General features: G+C 43.3%; 1 protein-coding gene across 1 annotated transcript in view; it reads right to left on the bottom strand.

The window, feature by feature from the left end:
- Positions 1-4,519: 4,519 nt before the first annotated feature.
- LOC144790667 (maestro heat-like repeat-containing protein family member 2A) overlaps positions 4,520-14,553 on the bottom strand; it is a 69,402-nt gene continuing 59,368 nt past the window's right edge. Inside the window, exons 15-17 of the mRNA XM_078665394.1 lie at positions 8,365-8,448; positions 7,634-7,705; positions 4,520-5,064 (exon numbers count right to left, since the gene is read on the bottom strand). Of these exons, the coding sequence (XP_078521520.1) occupies positions 7,640-7,705; positions 8,365-8,448 (150 nt within the window). The 3' untranslated portion in view covers positions 4,520-5,064; positions 7,634-7,639. The remainder of the gene's footprint in view (positions 5,065-7,633; positions 7,706-8,364; positions 8,449-14,553) is intronic.

The following is a 14,553-nucleotide window of genomic DNA, read 5'->3' on the forward strand; positions in this document are numbered from 1 at the left end:
CGACCCTTCTGTCTACCTCTATAGGACTTATACAGAGGGTTCTGCTGTTGCTGCTGTTATTGTTGGCCTTGTCTGAAGGGACGAAAAGAGGATCTACCAAAGCCTCTAAACTTTCTAGTTGTCGACCCTCTCATCTGGAGACCCAAAGATCTTGCAGTAGCACGGCTATCTTTAAACCTTTCCAAGGCGACATCCGCCTTTTTACCAAAAAGGCCAGTCCCTTCAAAAGGTAAGTCCAGCAATGTAGATTGCACATCCGCAGAGAAATCAGAGGATTTTAACCACGCGGCCCTCCTGGTCGCAATAGAAGAGCCCATAATCCTGGCAACAGAATCAACTGTGTCCATGCCACTCTGAATAACCATGCGTGCAGCAGCCTGAGTGTCTGAGACCACCTCATTAAAGTTCTTTCTATCTTCCTCAGGAAGCTTAGGTGATAACTGCTTCACAGAATCCATCAATGCATGGACATACCTTCCTAAAAGGCAAGTAGCATTAGCGGATTTAAGAGCCATGCTCCCTGAAGAGAAAGTCTTCTTTGCAGACTGATCCAACTTTTTTGAGTCTTTGTCCGCTGGTACTTGAGGGAAAGAGCCTGCAGCCCTGTTAGAACATGCCGCCTGCACTACAAGACTTTCAGGAGAGGGGTGCGAAGAGAGAAACTCAGGGTCACCAGGAGCCACCCTGTAGCGCCTTGCAATAGATCTTGAAACCGCAGGAGCAGACAACGGTCTCTTCCAGATCTCTTTTATTGGATCTGATAAGGCATCAGTGAACGGCAATGTAGGTTCAACAATAGAAGAGGTAGAATGCAAAACTTCTGTAAGGATGTTCGGCTTGTACTCAACCGTGGGCAGTTTCAAGTTGAGAAGATCTGCAGCCTTCCTAATAACAACGTGATAGGGTGCCACGTCCCTAGAAGGAGCATCAGAAGCTGAAGGTAAACCCCACTCAGGAGAGAGCTCCAGACCACTAGCATCACGTAGGTCTTCAAAGTCATCATCATGATCAAGAAGCTCACCCTCTTCCACATCTGAATCTTCACCTCCCCTTTCTTCCAGAAGATGCTGAGCCCTTCGTCTCGACCACTCTATTCGAATCGAAGTCGACGGATCCGGTTACGACTCCGACGGAGCCGGATTCGACGTCGAGCAAGGAGCCGGGGCAGCCGGAGGACGAGACTCACGGACAGGTGTGGAACCTCGATCCAAACTACGAGGTCGATCCGGAGTCGGCGAAGCCGCATGCGGAGTCGAAGACCTCGGCGGTGCCGTACCGAGCCAAGGTGTAAGAGGTGCCGGCATAAAAGGCATAAATGGAGCTGGGGCGTACGACTGAGGAATGCCCAAATTGTATGATAATGGACCCATGGGACCAACAGGTGCTCCAGCAGGGTACATCGCCCTGGAATATACTCCAAACATCGCATTGAGAAAATGCGAGGGGTCCTGACCAGGACCAGGAAAGGGAGGGTACGAACCTACCGGATGCTCTAAAGGAGGTCGTTCCGACACAGGTTCATTCTGACCTTCTTGGTCCACAGGAGTCTCCATCGGAGCCGGAGTTAGAGGAACTACCTCTTCTTCCTCCTCATGTTCCGAAGAATGTAAAGAAACCGGATCCGGTTCCGGTTCCGGAGTCGGGGAACCTCCGATGGACTGAGCAGGAGAAGGAGAAACGAAGTCCTTATGGTGTTTGCGAGACTTCTTCTTCGAATCTGAAGATTCCTTCCCCGAATGATGCTTTGAGTTGTGCTTCCTCCTCTTGTGCTTCCTCTTCGAGGAGCTCGAAGCGTGGCCCGAAGCCGACTTGGATCCAGATCTTGATCTCTCTCTGGACCTCGACCTCGCTCTGGATCTCGACCCCGCTCTGGACCTCGACGCTGATCTCGACTTCGTTCGAGACCATTGCTTCGACTTCGAGCGTCTCGACGTCGACCTCGAAGATCTCCCAGCATCTCTTCCCTTTACCTTCGCGAGAAGTAGTTTTGCTTCACGCTCTCAAAGCGCCTTTGGGTTCATCTTAAAACAAGATCGACAGTTCTTAACGTCGTGGTCTGAACCCAGACACCACAAACAATCGCTATGTGGGTCGGTGATTGACATCATGCGGGCACAAGACCCACATTGTTTAAATCCTGTCTTCCTCGACGACATCCTCGATGAAGAAATAAGTCGCAAAGGAGAAACAGTAACGTTTAAATAATAGCCAGATACTAAGTATCGCAGAAGATCCCGAAAACCGTTAGCGTCGAAGACGCGGAAAAAAGGGAACTGACGTCATCACGCCGGCGTGGGCCTGATAACGGTGACGTCAGGCGGAGTCACGTGCGAGGTCGTACTCCTGTGACGTCGTCCACGTCGGCGTGCTACGAAGAAAATTACCGAACGTTGCTGACGCAAGGGGATATTCACAAGGTGAGGAATCCACACGGCAGATGTATCTATCAGAAAGAGTAGTTGGAGGAAACATGATGTGCCTACCCCAATTGTGTCTACTCAATTCATTATACAGGCAATAGATAATTAATATAATGGGTTTTTATTAAATCCTATCCACAAGTATTATCTAAGTATTACAACAGTCATCTCAACAAGATCAGTACTAACAATGTCACAATAAATTTGGGATAAAAGAATAAAAATACTAAATATTATATTTTGTTAGTGAATTCAAGCCTACCATTGTTGTCAGATCAGCAAAGCTATGTAAAACCACCTGCACTACTTTTTACGACCCAAGAATGGCCTCTACCTCATCAGATGGGATGTCCTTTGGACAAGTACTTCTCCCAGTTCTCTAGAAAGCCTTTCTCCCTCTCCTTAGGAGAGAAAGGGTTATATTGTACTTTCGCCTGGTTATGGCTGTTTCCTATTTGAACGGCATGAAAACCCATTGTTTGGTGAGTGAGCCTGGCAATCTGTTGTTGGGTGAAGCACTTTCTTTTCAGTTTTATATAGGGCACACTTGACCCAAAGGTATCAGAGCTCCTCACATGAACACCAGTTGCATCACAGAGGGACACAATCATTTTTTAAGGCACAGGGAGATTAAGTGGATAAAAGTAGCACTATCATATTGTTATGACAATTTTCACACAATCAAATCTCCTTAAGCCTTCAAGACTTATACCCCAAAAGTCAGTTAGTAAAGGCCTTTAGTGAGGCACTATACCATATGACATGAGTTTTCATGTATCAAGTAAAGACGAAGTAATAAGGGGCATCATGAGGAAAGAAATCCCTCCAGAGATTGCAGTATTAAGCCTGCCATAAAAAGCACCAAACCCTCATCCTGCTTATCTGATCCCATCCCTCCCACTTTTGCTAAACAACAAGCAAATTCTCTTTCACAAAGGACATTTTGAAACACACAGTGGCAGGGGTTTGTTTTCTAATTATCTCGTCTCTAACCTGTGCCAGAGACGTCATGTGACCCTGAGGTATATATCTTCCTTCTTAGAATGAGCCAGGAGTAGAAAAAATAATTTGGGGTAAAGTTCTCATGCAAGTTAGGGGCTTGTGCACAGATTCACTTTTTTTAGTTTTGTCCTTTATGTATTTCTTTAAGAAAGATGTATGTTTAAACAGTAAGATTCTTTTTGTCCGTTGAACACCCCAAATTACGATGATCATTGAGAATAGCCAAAGAAGATTCCTAAATGTGATCAACATGGAATTTATTTTTATAGTAGTTTGTGTAAATGCAGTTTCCTAGATTCTTAATGGCTGGCATAAGCGTTTTCGTAAACAAGGGACAAAGTAGTAGGCCTGGCCAGAGTTTGCGGAGTGACCAAAAAACTCTCCACGGAATTCCGCAAGCGATGGAGTGAGGTAAGTTGCACTGCTGATTTTTAGCTCAAAAGGGTGCAGATTCCTTCTGCCACTTGAGATGTTCTACTCGTGTGGCAGCTTCCTCAATGCAAGTGGCAGGTTTCTCAACATGAGCAGTAATGACCTACCGCGACCCCTCGCAATGAGAAATCTCGCCGGGAGATAGTCTAGCATTGGATTTTCCTAGCTCGTTCTTGCTAACTCAATATTGGCGAGCCATGAGAGAGGAAAGAATCTGCTGCACACCAATATGCTGAGTTTTTAGAAGCTCTGTGGTCCATGCGGAGTGCAGAGTTAGAAAAAGTCCACAAACTCCTCAAGGGTAGCAGAGTTTACCGCCCAGGCCTACAAATTAGTCTAATGAACAAAATTGTTTTTTCATATTGCTTCCCTTGCACAGATCTGAGCCAAGCGAAATAATAGACAAAGATCAGTGGGTCTCTGTGCTTCAAACTTTTGAATGTGATTGAAGAAGCATGTTCCATCCAAATCCTAAATTCTGCATAGAAAAACATTGCTGAGAGTGATTTTTCAAGAGTGACGCATTGTGAAGCAATATGCTCCACACCTACTTAGTTTTGAAACTCTGTCTTGAAGGATTATGCCAGTTATGTAGCCAAGAATATATGAGAGTCATCATTATAGACAAGAGTGATTTAATTTAAAAAAAAAAATTATTTACTGCCAAGGGCCCTTAAATTAAATTAAATTACATAAAATAATGTACAATGTTCACATTCCGAGAGTTTGCACAAGAGCATTTGCAATACAAACATGTTAAACAGTAAGATTTACATTACAAATAGTAAGCAATTTAAAATTCACCATGGCTGTACAGTGACTATTGAACAACTGCTTAATATTGCTCAAGTTATTATGAACTAACATTTCATGGATGATATTGGTGAATGATTTGATGTAGGAACACCAGACCAGGGGGAAGTAGTACTTCGTTATCATTCGAAGTGATCCTCAGCCATACTCTTGAGATGCGGTTGTCGTCATTCGCCAAATCACAAAAGTCAAATCTTCATGTTTCTCTATGGCTGGTGTAGCTTTACTGTTCAATGATTTCTAATGGTTCTATGGATGTCCTCTGGTGGGATAGTGTGGTTCAGCAATGAATGTTTATGAGAAAGGGAGATGGTTAGGGATCCTCAATACATTTTGTCAGTGGTATCAGTCGCTGTGGTCGAATCAAAGGCCAAAGAAATGGTAAGTAGGCTGAAACCTGAAAGTTGAAAAGTACAAGGTCAGATAGGTCAAGTAGGCAATTGCCCATCCTCACAGTCCAGCAAGCAATGGAGGCACCAGGAGCTCATAAAATATATTTTGCTCTGTGTTCAACTTTGGCTTGCAAGAATTTGAATAACGTTAACCAAGGTGACGGGGGAGTCAGCACTGAAGAGATTGTGACTCTTCAAACACGACAAGAGGCAAGGCAGTTTATAAAAATGTGCTGCCATACAATATTGTACTCCAGCAGGTGCCTCTTGTCTCCTCCAGTGTCACACCCTGTTGTTTTGGAATCATACAGATTATTTTAACAATGTAAAACAGGCCTGATAATGTCAGTCCTAGGGGTCGATTACGATCTCGGTCGAAGCGGAAGCTTTCCGACAGAGATGGTTGGTTTCACTATTGACACCCTAACTACAATTTCGGTTGTCGGAAATGAAACTGGCCAGCCATTCCAGCTGGCTTCCAACAGGCTCAAGGAGCCCGTCGGCCTGTCGGAGTCTGGCCGGTAATTCATATGGACGCATTTATTTTTATACCGTCCATATTATGATTAGGGTTCCCTGATTTCCGCTTTGTCTGATTTTTACAGATAAACACAGACAGAAAACACTGTCTCCCCTGTCTGTATTTATTTTTGAAAGTGGAAAAATACAGATAATTTAGCTTCTTTTGAGTGATTAATCATGCTGAGATTAATCACTTTCAGGCCAGTAGCTGTACATAATGACAGCAAGGGGAGCTACAAAACTCAATGATATGTCCTTAAAATACTGCATATCTCAACATGTATGTGTTATTACACTATTTTTTTGATGTGGGTTTATTATGTTTATATGTTTTACTGTGTAATGTGCTAAAACCTGACAGGCATTTAAGTCCACATTTATCTGTTAAATAAATGCAGAAATACACGAGTTATCACCTCATCTATTTAAACAACAAAAATTAAATATGGATAAATACCAATAAGCTGGCCAAAAAATAAAGATGGACAAATACAGACGGAAATGTTCAAATAATAAATACCATAAAACCGTGAGACCTAATTATGATGCATGGTTTCCGGGGCAGACTTTCCATGCCGGCTTTCAACATGGAAAGCAGGGCCCCTTCTGTTGCGGCCTCCGGTTGGGGTCCAATGGGGCACGTTGATCCAAGCATTGTGTGGCAGGCACCATTTCTCTATGAGACCTTGTGCTACAGCTGATTTATAGCCACAACACATGCTCCCATAGGGAAATGTAAGTATGTGACCGCACCATGTGTGGTTGTATCATAATTAGGCGGTCGGGACTGCCAACTAGAGGTCAGTCGGTCCATGTTTCCATGACAGTGTTGGGCGGACTCAAGGGGGCAGATAACGATGCTTACTCATGGGCCCCCCCTTTGCATCTGTACCACATTTGCAGAATTATTTTGCTCTTCTGTGCAATCATAAAGCATCCATAGAGGAATTACAGCCAAACTCTTGGTGGCTCTATTCTCACATGATGACTCTGAATTGGTAAAGTAGTTCTCTTCTAAAAGGTTTTACACCCAATCTTTCCCAAAATAGAGGTGTTTCTTTTATGATGATGAGTGCTTTGGACAACCCTATCCCGAAATCTCTCCTCCTCCAGCACCAATGGGATGTGATCGCTCAGTCTCGCTAGTTCCATTGTTGGTTACATATTTCCCTAAGCTCTTGAAAACCTATGTATTTCGTTCCTTTTCAACCCTCATAATTGTAATGTAATTTAAAACAGTAACCAAAGGCCTTATATTATAAGTGGCTCTGGAATTATGAGACTAAGAAGGGCCGATTTCACTCTTGAACGTCTAGTACAAGACTATCGTGGCACAGTAATACTGTGGACAAAATATCGTGGGACAAAATATTAAAGGGTAAAGGCACAAAGGGACATATACATTTGCCATTCTTTACTCCAAATAAATAAAGATATATGTATATGTATTTTGGTACACATATGTTGAATTAGGTACAGAAAATCTTTACATACTTACCTTTTAATATTTTGTCTCTTGATTTTTTTATCAATGATATTAGTGTCCCACAATATTGTTTTTCATGATATACATAGGAAGGCCAAATTATGGAACACAGTGCAAATTATGCAGCATAATGTAGTACATTCTGTGACAATACTATTTTGCTGTTTTATCAAATATTAATGCTGTTCTCTCAAAATGTTTTGCCTCTCTAGTACCAGTATAACACATGGGTGATAAATTCAGGTGAGTAGTTAACGTTTGCCACAGAGCAACACCATGTGTAATTTTTGATTCTTCTAAACTAGCAAAACATTTATATGTAAAAAAACTGTAAACTATGTAGCATAGGGTGGATTGTTTGGCAAGTATAGTAAACCCATTATTGTATGGAAGAAGTGCCTGGAGACCCTCACGGGTGACAAGCAGCTCTCTACAAATCCACCCTACATTTACATTACATTCCAGCGACCCCCATCGATAAGTGATGGTTTGTTGTGTGATCCTTTTAGTCTGATAGTACTCACACTCTCACTCACATAGACAGGAAAAAAGCATCAAAATCTTACCTCGCCCTACTTAGAAAGTATGAACTCGCACAACCTGAGAGTGCTTTTCATCATTTTGATCATGTCCTCAAGCTGGTAGATAGAGAGAATGGAAACAAGAAGGCTATTTAGACATGACAACATGTATAACAGTTGACTTATTTTTCTCAAAAAACGCAAATTGTGGGCATTGCCAGTAAATGGTTGACCCCAAGGAATAAGAGCTTTTTTCTCCATTGATTAAAGCCAAGGCTAGCCAAATTCTTTGTCTAGTTTAGAAGTGAGGATAGAAAAAGCTAAATTTGCTCCTATTGTGAAAGGGAATTTTTAGCCCATAGATCCTTGCTCGCCCACAAATTGGATCAACCCCAGTGTATTTTGTTTCGCAGAAGTGGTTAGTCTAGTACTCAGAAGGGTAATTGTTTTAAATAATTTCTTTTTCCTTCAGGAGATAAATTCCACCTCTGTACATTTACACTGTGCACTAAAACCAGCTATGAAGTTAAGAAATCAGCTCTAGCTCTCTAAGGGTACCAGTGGATGAGAGACGGATTGAGTTGCTACACCATTCACTCCTTGTTAATAACGTAAAGAATTCCTTGTGTTTCTGAGAATGGAGTATAGTTTCCATGGGAAGTTATTTGTGTGATATCATGTGGATGTACTTTGTTTGTGAAGATGGCATGGAAGAAACAGAATTTGAGAGAGATGGCACATGAACATGATGGTATTGTATTTTAAAGAAAACTCACATGTTTCTCAGGTGAAAAGTTGGGGATGTGGAAGTCATCCCTGTATTCTGGTGGTGGTACTTCTTCAAGCAGATTGTCTGGATCCTGAAAATATAATAGAAAAGATCAGCATTACCTAGACCGTTGTAAACAAATGTAGACTGTCATGAGTCTTGAAGATGAAAGTCATGAAAGGCTGCACACCTCAAGCAAATAAAAAACATATGTACAAGAAACAGCATACTATGTTCACTCCTATTTAGGCATTTCACATCCTTAGCACCTTATACTCATCACCTAAAAGCAGAACATATGTGTGAGTGAAATATTGCTTTTGTGAGTAATGGATCAAAGATGCAGTAACAGTGAATAATAGTGATTTGGCAGTGTATACGTGTGCTGCTACTATAAGTGCTCACTCTGCTCTTTACCTAAGAAATCTTGTATGGCTCTTTCTAAACAATACAGTTTCTACCTTATCTGATAAATACCATCCTGGCTCCCAAAGGGCTCGCCTACCATTGACAGATCACTCACCTCCACTACATTGTAAAGAAATCAAGAAAGAAATTACTGGGGGGCGTGGCCAAGCAGCCTAAGATGGTAGCCGCATTTTGAGCGAGCTACATGCCAGCTCCTAGAACCTTGCTGAATCCGAACCTTAGGTGACCTATTTTCAGTTGCAGGCACCAGTGCAGTGGCCCTATAATCACCCCCTTTGGCCCACCCGAACCTATCCAGGGAGCCCTGGATGAGCGAGCCAATTTCTGCGATCGACGGCCAGGGTGTGCATACGGCCTACCTGTAGATGGGCCTGCCAGAGGCAAACACCACCTGGAGCAGTGAACCCACAGTGGCAAGCCCTCTCTGCATTGACTCCTGGAGCGTGAGAGGGAGAGAAGACAGGCACGTGGCTGAGGTGTGGCACATTGCTGTTTTCACTTCCAGGTGGTGGCCCGTAACAATGTAACGGGCACCTTAGAGTGGAGGAGATGGACTGGTCACCACAAGTGGCTAGGACTGAAACTGCAGCCTGGTTGAGCCAACTATGGGGCAACCTTTTCTTGGATGCAAACATCCATGTGGTGCCGGCTACACTTGTCCCTTTTGGCCAACCTAAACCCATGTAGGGAGTCGGGGATGAGAGAAACTTATTAGGCAAACAACGACCTGCCGGGAGATGGACATGCCGCCAATCTCACTGCAGCGACTTACCTCTACCTCTGCATTGACTCTTGACTTGCAAGGGAGAGGATACAGCCACATGGGAGGGGAGTGGTAGGGACCACCTTTCATTTTAAGCACCCCCATGGGCTCGTGACAGCCCAGCTGATTTGGTGGCCCAGAGTAGAAAAGAGGGGGTGGGCAACATGAGAGAAATTCCCCACAGAATACTTCAGAACCTGCATCATGGATTGTGAGCTATCCTCCTCCTTCATTCTGGAAAGGGCGCACAGGGCACTGGCCCTAAGGCCACAGCCAGGGAGACCGCCTAGAGGCATTACCATTAGTATACTGTGGATGTACGACATTACAACGCATGCTTTTACCACGCATGCTTTTACATCGCAAGTTTTACAACGCATACCATTACAACGCATAGTGCTTTGGGGCGCTGGATAGTGAATAGTTTAATTTACTATTCCAACTCCAGTCCCCGTGGATAGTAGGGAAGCTGTTGGATAGTACATTAAACCTATTCCCTATCCTAGAGCGCCCCCCAGCGCAATGCGTTGTAATGGTTTGCGTTGTAAAAGTTGCGTTGTAAAGGCACTGCGTGGTAAAAGTTGCGTTGTAAAGGATGTTTCCCGTATACTGTACCTTATTGACAGACTATATCCTGCGGCAGGCACAACAACGTCCATTGCACCAACTCTATGGTTACGCTCTCCCCGATTACGCAGGTGAAGTGCAGCCCCTTCTTACATCTTTCTTAGAGGTTAAGTAAAAAGTCAGGGCTAAGGACATTCAATATATGCTGATGTACCCTGCCAAACTGAAAGTAATGTATCAGTGGAGAACCATTTTGTTTAAGAGTCCGGAAGAGCTCTGGGACTGAGCGGCGGAGAGGAAATAACTGCCCAAATCAACTAAGGAGCCAATGACAATTTGGGAGGCCGAAGGGGGTCAACCATCCCACTCTAGGAGGAAACTCAGCAGACTGATAGGAGGCCAACTGTGGTCACAACTGGAGGACAGACATAGGGCATCTTCCTCAGAGAGCTCTGGTGATCATGGGGAAGGGGACGCCACCAGTGGATGATGAGATGTTATTCAGTGGTATAGAGGAGGAGTTTGGTCCCTTTCCTTCCTTTCTTCCGTGTAGAGCTACAAGTTTATTCTCATTCACTGACAAAGAAGAGACACATTCCATCTGTAAAGAGGGGCTGTCTTGGGTTAAATCACTCCCTGCTACACAAGACTATGGTGATTACTTTATTTTGATAGAGTACTATGTTGTATTGTATGTTGTTCCTATTCAGGTTGCTTGTTTTTGGGGCAACAGATGCTTCCTCTTTAGAAGTGTTGATTAGAGGGTTGTTGGGGGAAAAGTTGGGTACTTTAGGGTTGAGTTAGGTCACAATACTACCTCTCATGCAAGACACATTGCACAGGCCCTATTCAAACGGGCTCTTTTTAGGCTCTATTTATATACAGCACTATTAGAAAGTAGACATTGCACTTACTGCTTTTTGTGCGTGACAGCCCGTCTCTAATGTACGTCTGGGGTGGGTGACAGCTACACTTTGTGCATTCCCGCAAGACCGCCACAACACATAAAGGATAGATGGATCTGAGTACCCATCTAAATATATCTGCATTCTGATGGCCTTGCTTGGGCGGGGTGGAAGGGAGGGTCTAACATGTCACTTGAATAGGCAGTGTCCTGTCCTCACAAAAAGGACAGATTATCCCTGATGGACAGGACTGAGTTGAAAGGAGAACCTATGCACTTCAGAGGGCTGCTTTGAAGTCACCCCCTCACATCAAAGGCACTTTTGGGTATAAGTACTGGGTCTTTGACCCCCACCCCGAAAATCAGACACTTCTAGATCTTGAACTGAATCTATCAGAAGGACTGTTGTGGTGCTCAAATGACTCATTTTTAGACTGCAAGCTTGAAAGGCCTGCTTCTATCTTGCGTTGCCCTGCTGTCTGCTGCTCTCGGACTCTGCTGAAGGAGAGCTTGACTCTGCCTTACCGCCAAGTGATCTCCAGGTGCTTGTGGTTTGCCTCCTGTTGCTTGAGACTCAGGGATATCAAAGTCCTTACCCCTGCTCCTGTGCCTGAACTTACTGGAAGTGGTCCGGTTAGAGGCTACACGCAGGTATCGAACGGGTGCCAGGCATTGCGGGCGGTGTGCCATTTTCGCCTCCACCCCCTCCTGAGACCTATGGGGAGTGGATCTTTTATTTTTCAAACTATACAGGTTCCTCTGATTATGAGGTAATTTTCCCACAACTTGTTGGTTTGTTCATTTTGCACCTTTTTTACACTGATTTTTAACTTTCACGTCCTCTGGTCAGGGTGGGCCTTAGCGTGCCCTCCCCATGGTCCTGACGAATGCCCAGTAAATCACACATCAAGGGCAGAAACATGGTGACCCCACTTTAAGTAGAAATAGCCAAACAATTAACTTGGTAGTTTCCTAAACACATTGCTTTTAATATGTCAGATTGGCCACAGAATAAAGTTTTTATGTGAGACACAATCTGGACATTTTTAAACCCTTTTCACATTTACATAATCTTCACAACTAACCAGCTCCGCAGTAATCCTGGCGTTGTAGCACACCGGGGAGGCATTCGGCTTCTCCCGGTGGGCCCGATGATGAAGCATGTCACCAACCGGGGTGGTGAGTGAGGGCTTCCTATACAAATCTAATAAGACTTGCATACTCATCTTCTCTCCTTTTGTGCTTCTATACATTTATTGATTTACACTCTTTCGTTGTTTGAAGCTTACTGGAAGTGGCCCAGCTACTTGCAACATGGAATTTGGCGCATCTCCTGTCTGTGTGTAATAGAACCAGTGATCAACACTGTTGCTGGAGTTTAATTGCCACATCACATTTGAACCAGCACTTTGCCTCTAGAGATTAATGCATCGGACAGCGCATCTCCGCCACTGCAGCTTGGTGAGATCGAGGCATCCCCTCGACTGTGTGGCAGAATCTGGTGAGGCACATCACTCAACATCTCTCGACTCAAGCACCCATCTTCCGAACTGACACATCGCCATCACTACGTGGAACAGATAGATCGTCTCACTGTTTGTGACCAGGAAAGGTACTTTGATCACTTGGTCCTGCATGGGTCCTGTAGCTGGCCTGCCCTTCCACGGGGTCAGCCTGAACGTTGACTTTGACCCGGTCCAGCACGATGTAAAGTAACTTTTTTATTTCTACTTGCTTCTAAGCGCTTCACTGCATGTATTCCTTTAACATTTAATATCTCAACTTCTATACATTGGATTTCTGTCATTTTGGTCTTGCTTTGTTTATAATAGTGTTAGTATTTCTAAACCTGTATGGAGTCTTTTTGTGGGGTATTCTTTCTGTTGCTGTGTGTTTGTGTGTTGCACAAACATTTTACACGTTGCCTCTTTATATAAGCCTCACTGCCCTGTGACAAGCTACCAGAGGGTGAACACAGGTTATCTTTTAGTGTGGATCTAGCTTACTCTGACTAGGATTACCGCTTCTGCTTGGACAGGCTGCATTCTTTTGCCAACCAGAAACCCAATTTCTAACACATGAGACCCATAGAAAAGCTGGGACAAGAATAGGACCCCGTTGACACGCACAATTAAGGGAAATATGGTGAGATAGATCTCCCCCCGATTATGATGGAGTATAGAGCCAGTCAAGTCAAGAATAACTTTATTTCAGCTCAGAGAACCATGAAAAGATTTACAAATTAATATGATTAAAATACAATACATACACAATTCATCATAAAAAGGTAACATCTCTGTACATCTCTGTACAGATTTTACTACTAAGGCTATCTGATCGCAATGGAGTCTCTTATGTAATTAGCTACTGCAATACAGATTTCAGCCGTAGCCAAAGACGGTAAGAAGTTAAAACCATCAATACGAGCAAGAGTGAGTATTTCATAGTAATGGGAGCAGAAATCTAGTTTTCTCTGAGTTATACAATGTGCAAAATAATACAAAGCCCATAGTTCTTTAAACTGAGACATTATCACATGGGCAGAGCATAACCTTGTTTGACCACCCTCCTTGGCGAGGAAATGCCGGCAACAAAGTGCACAGTGCATAAACAGAACCTGGTTAGATAAAATCAGAACTGGAACTTAGTAGAAATAAATAGATAACATTGTGCAGGGGCAGGAAGCAAACAGGGGACTCCAAAATTGTCATGTTGGTAACTAATAAGCCTATTGCCCCTGGAACAGTGTGCCTCCTTGAAAACTCATTTGACATTTAGGGGAATTCCTTCAGGGGTTTCAATAAAGTATTCCAGACAAATCTCATGGTAAATCCTCTCTAAATATTAAAACCATGGAACCTTTAAAAGATTGTCTGATTTTTGGGAATCTTTAATAACATCACATGAAAATATTAAATCCTCAGAGGTCCCTATCTTGGTCTATAGAAGAAAAGGGGCACTGCCTGTACGGTCTTCCATAAATTCTAGTTAAGTTCTGTATGGCAAAAGAGGTAGGCATTACTACGAAAAGGTTGTTCCAACACTGGTCCTAATGTTCACATACTGGTATACATCCTACTGTCAATCTGACCTTGGTGACAGACATATATCAATCAAAATGTATTTTATAATTTTTTTATTTTCAATTTGTTCATTATTTTATGTTATTCATTATTCTTTAATTTGTAAAAAACATTTCATCACAAATTCAGTTTTATAAACATTTTCAAAATGCATGGCAAATACAAAAGATAATAAATATGTACAAAGAAATAACATAGAATACTTCAAAAAAACACACCACCTGATCTCATACACACAGTCTCAGAATACTACCACATTCACACCCATACTTCATTCAAACCACACCATCAAGGGAAAAAGGGGGAACTGAGTCTTAGTTGGCAGAATCTTCACGCCAACTTGAAGGTCTCAAAAACCAGCATGAGACCCCGCACCAGGTCGACGCGCGTTTCGGCGGCTCAAGGCCACCTTCCTCAGGACCTCTTTCGTACAATCTAATCCAAGATATC

Source organism: Lissotriton helveticus, chromosome 11, assembly GCF_964261635.1.
Source record: "Lissotriton helveticus chromosome 11, aLisHel1.1, whole genome shotgun sequence".
Lineage (NCBI taxonomy): Eukaryota > Metazoa > Chordata > Amphibia > Caudata > Salamandridae > Lissotriton > Lissotriton helveticus.